This window comes from Callospermophilus lateralis, chromosome X, assembly GCF_048772815.1.
Source record: "Callospermophilus lateralis isolate mCalLat2 chromosome X, mCalLat2.hap1, whole genome shotgun sequence".
Taxonomy (NCBI): Eukaryota; Metazoa; Chordata; class Mammalia; order Rodentia; family Sciuridae; genus Callospermophilus; species Callospermophilus lateralis.
This window is the reverse complement of record NC_135325.1, coordinates 12,861,444-12,867,443: the sequence shown is the minus strand read 5'-3', so window position 1 is coordinate 12,867,443 and position 6,000 is coordinate 12,861,444. Positions and strand designations below refer to the sequence as shown.

The 6,000-nt window shown below is 32.6% G+C and overlaps 1 protein-coding gene across 3 annotated transcripts in view; it reads right to left on the bottom strand.

The window, feature by feature from the left end:
- The window catches only part of Pola1 (DNA polymerase alpha 1, catalytic subunit), a 293,829-nt gene that overhangs the window by 143,005 nt on the left and 144,824 nt on the right, over nt 1-6,000 (bottom strand). For all 3 annotated transcript variants that reach the window (XM_077106279.1, XM_077106280.1, XM_077106281.1), the window contains 2 exons: nt 2,893-3,071; nt 1,046-1,177 (listed from right to left, as the gene is read on the bottom strand). In XM_077106279.1, coding sequence (XP_076962394.1) covers nt 1,046-1,177; nt 2,893-3,071 — 311 coding nt within the window. The remainder of the gene's footprint in view (nt 1-1,045; nt 1,178-2,892; nt 3,072-6,000) is intronic.

Genomic DNA, 6,000 nt, shown 5'->3' with positions numbered 1-6,000 from the left:
TTTTTTAAATTTTCAGGCAAACCTACTTACTTTTTTCCCCACAAAGATAAGTTATTCTATGCCAAAATCACATACTGGAACTCTGTTTTCACTCTTCATCCTAATTATCTAATGCTCATTTTTTACATGAGTGTTCTTATTATTATGGCGAATAATCTCTCACTATTTCACATGAGTTTCTAAAGAAGAAAATGCTAATGTTATATGTTAATTACCATAAAAGTAGAAAGTATAGAATGATGTTGATAAAAGTCATGGTTTTTACCTAAAAAAGAACCTCAGCATTTGCAGTGGTGGTGGTTGGGGAGGTTGCTTTGTCAGTGAAGCTTCTTTAAAAAGACAAAAAGGAACTTTCAAGTAACAGAAAATTTGTTTATATGACAAATGATATAATGAAACACTGAGAAAAATCGAATGGAAAATATGGGGTCTTTTTAAATGTTTATTTTAAAAGCTTTTTCCTAATGAAGACAGTTCAGTTACTGTTCTGGGATTTTTACTATATATTTCTAAAAAATAGGCATTCTTTTAAATCCCAGACAAATTGCATTTAAATTTAAAAAATATTTATTTTTGATTTTCTCAGAAAATTAAGCTTGAAAGGGGCTCAGATTTATATATATAAGTACAAATATTCAGTAATAGGTACTTTATTAAAATTACCACTCATAATCTTATGGCTCTACTTCTTGAAGATACGTAATATTGATTTTTTCCTCATTTGTCCAAAGATTTGAGTGACCCCTTATTTATATAATGATGGAAAAAAATCTGATTATATTCTCATTTTTTTTTCTTGAAAGCAAAATTTCATTATTTAAAATATAGCTCATTAATGAAAGAGATGTAATGTCCATGAGAAAATCAAATCATTTGTCATGCTAATATGCCAAAATTACATACTTTGTTATATCTTTATTAATAGTATTTCACCAGGAATTTTCTCCAAAGTCCTTTCCAAATTTTATAGTTTTATTAAAACCAAAAAAATAAGTACTAAACCTCAATATATCATGTACATAAAAACTTCATTATGGATACTTACATCATAGTACTTTTTAATGCACCGTCTAATGTCCATGATCAATTTGTTGCTCATCTGTACCATAAAGGTCAGAGGTGAAGCCTTACAATCAATGTTGCTGCAACGATACAAGCTGGGCTCCATATCAGTTCCCTATAAAAATCAGGACAGATGAGTACACAAAAAGTTATTGCCAAGTTATAGAACTTTTTAGTGTACTTTAAAACAGCATGCTTTCTTTGTGTAAATATTCTTAATTCCTTGTATTGATGAGTTTCTAACTTTATTTTCTCAACTATGTTCCTCCCAAAGACCCCTTTGGTCATGCATATCTTCTACTCGTTTACCATTATCATCGTGGAGTACAAAGTCAAAGGGATAATTCTGAAGTCACTACTTTACATTCAGTACTTGACAGACTCTATCCATAAATGGACTTTTTAAACAATTTTCCCTCTGAATACCAATGAAATGTTACTGGAAATAAACATCTCAGGGACAACGATCAAAATTTTAAATTTGTGTATTAATTCATTCTAAACTTGAAAATAAATTGAAACCCCTAATGACATTAGTTTTCTTTCAGTGTGTCAACTTAATTTTAGAATATAGCCTAAAAATAAAAGTTTTGCACCACAATAGCAATATCATTTATCATCAGTTTGGAAAATCTAAATTTTCTTCATTTCTTCAAAAAATCAAACATATTGGGGGAGGGAGGCAGTAGAAATTTTAATTACTATTAGTAGTTGACAAAAACATTCTGTTGTGTTGTGTTTTGTTTTAAACAAAGATAAAGCAAATGTAATATATAAGAAAATTGTTGGGGTTTCTAGAGCATTTGTTTTCCTTCTGGATACTTAAACATCTTGGTTTCCTGCTCCAATCTGGTACATAACCCTACCCGCCACGCTAAGCAATTCCAGGTGGAAGAGATTTTAGAGCTTGACATCGGCTCTTCCACAGTTAGCCCATCTGCAAGTCGTCAAGCCTCCATGCAATTAACTATCTTATTTACAGCTGTAATGAAGCAAAACTCAAGGATTTAGCAAGTATTGCTGATCTGTGTCTGCCTCTTCCTTGCACTTGCTTCCAAAGCCTGCTTTGTTTTGATTCAAAAAAATGCAAAACATCTGCTGTTTGTCTAAATTAACTTAAAATAATTACTTTTAATTTAGATAAAGGATGTCTTTTCTTTCAGTTTCAAGGTTTTACAGGGTTCTGCTGCTTTCTCATTTGCCAATGGCTAGTACATGCATATCACTGCAGTGAAATCAAATAAATTGGCCAAGTTTCAAGTTCTGATCCAAGGTCAATGATACATTTTTTGGCAGTACTTCTTGAGAGGAATGTCTTCCTGTGACTTTTTAAATGTCTGATAGGCAAAGACAGCAGAAAAGATAAGAAAAGTACCTTTGTCAAAAGGAGGTAAGTGGGATGTGTAAAGATAAACAAAAACTTTTCCAAAACACTTAGTTCCCATTAACTTGATTTAAGATAAAGGAAAATATTGCTCTAAGTCTTAATAAATGGGGGTTGGGAGTGGGGAAATACAGGTTACTAATTAAGGAATTACAATAAAAATACTTTAAGATAATTAGAATTTCTAAGAGATTCCATTTTAAAAGCAAGGTCAAATACTCTAGGAAGGCAAAAACAATATTTAATCATGTTCAATTATGAATTTTTAAGTAGAAATAAAGTGAGTTGTGAGGGCAGAATTCATATGATGCGAAAATTCCTTAAAAGCACAAAATCAATGTGTAAGTGGGGTTTTTCCCCCTTTTCCATATCCTATAGAGAAGGGGGGAGGTTTATACTAGATCAACCATAAAATCAAAGGAAACTAACTAAAAGAAATAACTAACCGAGCCATCAAAGACATTATCATAAATATTTTCCGTTCCACATATAGGACATGGACATTTGAATTTTTCACAGTCTCTGTATTTCTCTTCATCAGTGAGCTGTGCTGGGCCACCAAGTAGAACATCATTCTCTTCATCTTTATGATAATGATGAACTCTAAATTGGGTGGGGTCTAGTCCTATGAATGTAAAAGAAAAAAAAAATCACAAGAGCATTTATCCAAAAACTACCTCAAAGAAGAAAACTCTCACACACACAAAAAAGATTTTAAATTCATATACACACATGCACAACCATTTGAACTCAAGATCACATGGACAAGTGATTTCTCTTTTTATAAGAGATTACTTTATAAATCAAACAAGTAACTGCAACAATAGAATGCAGTCATATGCCACAGGATGTCTGTTCAGAAGCAACTATTTTATAGAATGTTTTAGTATTTTCTTAAAGTTACAGTAAAAAGACTACAAATAAATGTGTGTTCTTACTAAGAAATACTCTTAAAATCAAAATGTCACCATTAAAACTAAAAACAGAATAAAGATCCCATTAAAGAAAACAAATTCACTGTCATTACAACCCCGTCAAGTGCAGATACAACTGCTAACCCTGATTTCAATGCAGTGGTCGATTTCATCTTGGCTCAGTAGTTAACAGCATGTAGGTTGCAATCTAATTCAGTGGTTAAAATTCAGTAGCAGCATCTGAGGCAAAATGCAACATTGCTTTTTTTGTGTTTGGAATTCAGAAATTTAAAATATGTGCAAAAACAATGGATCTACAGATTTATGGGCCAAAACATCTCTTGACAATCTTGAAACCAAATATATTTTCATATTTTAATTGAACAACACAAATCAATCCATGCATAGTTTATGCTACTTTGTTTTCACAAACTATTTCAAGGAAAAAAATTAGGCTAATTTTTTTCTTGTTCAAAGCATATCTGTCAAAATTTACTATTTGAATTTATGTTAAAGATAATTATCCCACACTACATTATTTTCTTGAAACTCTCAGAGCAATCCCTGAAGTTCTACTAATCTTTTGGAAATCTAAAGAAAGCTATCATATTTATTTTAGTATAAATGTAAATAAGTAATCTAAAATAGTAACTGAGCTCAAAGTTCAAAAATACCAAATTTTAGATACAAAATATCTAAAAATTATTTTATAGCTATCAACAGCTGCATAGGTATATAATCCAACAGATGTATTCAGAATTCAGTGATGAAATCCTATATCCTCTTTGGTCAGTCACTGAATGACATCTACTAATTATGAAGTACTTAAGGCAAATTCTTACACAGTGGAAAGATGCCAAACAAAGATGAGTGAGATGCAGTCTGAAATTTCTCACCTGCAAAACTGAGGTAATGTCACTGACCATACAGTCTTCAAGTTCAAATGAGATAATAAAGAACAAATCTAGTTCACTGGTACCTAAAGTATGGTAAGCTCTCAATAAATGTGATTTGAATGAAAAAATAATTAATGATTGAATGAAAAAATAATTAATGAACCTAATGCAGACTGAATTCACTCCAGATTATGTATTTAGAAAAATACATGAAACACCCGCTCATGCTACATGTGAAGTTAATAGCTACTCTTTATAGGAATTAAAGTATTTCCTAAAGTGATAGTATACAATAAAAACCACACGTTCAAAGCTGGGTGTGGTGGTAAATGACTGTAATCCCAGCTACGCAAGAGGCTGAGGCAGGAGGACTGCAAGCACAAGGCCAGCCTGGGCAATTTAGTAAGACCCTATCTCAAAAGATAAAAAAGGTTGGGCATGTAGCTTAATGGTAGGAAAACCCCAGGGTTCAATACAAATTATGTTATGAGCATGCATAAATACGACAATGAATCCCAATATTATTCATAGCTATAATGTACCAGTAAAAGTTAATTTAAAAAGAATACACATTCAGAATAATTTGAAAAACTATTCATCAGAGAAAGAGTACTATAACATGTCACTTGGCTCCAAAACTCATTATATATTTTCTAAGTTACCTATCCCTTAGAGAAACAAAAAATTAGTGAAATATGTGGGAGTACATACCCTCACATTTAAAGATAAGGAGAGGAAACAGAACTGAGTGAGAGACCATGCTCATGAATGAGGCCATTTCTTCTCTGTGGCAAAGAATAACTGTTGCTAATTCATTAAACTCTAGTTGTGAATCCAATTCACATAATGCCTTGCTTTTTTTGCAATTATGAGAAAGCAGCTTCACCTTTTCGCTGACTGTATGAATATCAATCAACTTCCCTGGCCAGTACTAATCAGAAAATAAGCAAGATTTTTCTAGCTTCTTTCACAGTCTGAAAATCAAGGAATGAAACAATGCTGGCTTACACACATATAAAAGTGACTGGCCGGTAAAAATGAAGCTATAGGAGCTGCTTTCTACCACTCTCCACCAGCCCTGGCTCACTTAGTGAACCTGAGTGCACAAAGCTGCATGGCTGGCCCAGGGCAGCCTGGCCACCGAGTTAAGTCAAAAGTGGATAGGACCCATTTGGATAGTAAAGAGAAATGCCCAATGACTAGCTGAAAATTATGAGAAGGTATTAGGCCTTATGAAAGGTCTACTGTAAATGTCCATTTCCACCAATACTTCTATCTTCCCATGGCAGGAACAAAACAACTGACATAGCTAATTACTTCAGATTTATTTTCAAACTGATTTATTTCAGGGGGAGGAGTTGCAATCTTAGTATTCTGTTGGCCATAGTTCTGTTTTCAGTGCTGTGGATCAAATCTACGGTCTTGCACATGCCAGGCAAGGGTTCTACCACTGAATTCTATATAGCCCCAACCCAGTTCAATGGTAAAATTTTAAAAAATAAAGAAAGGGGGCTGGGGTTGTGGTTCAGCAGTAGAGCAGTTGCCTAGCACATTCAAGGCACTAGGTTTGATCCTTAGCACCACATAAAAATAAATAAATAAAATAAAGGTATAGTGTCTGATATTTAAAAAAATATATAAAGGATAAAGAAACTGTAATTACCTTAAAGTATTAGGTATTAATGATCCCTGTACAAGTTGCTTAAATGAAAAACATCATTTAAAAGTGATTTTATTGGAAGAA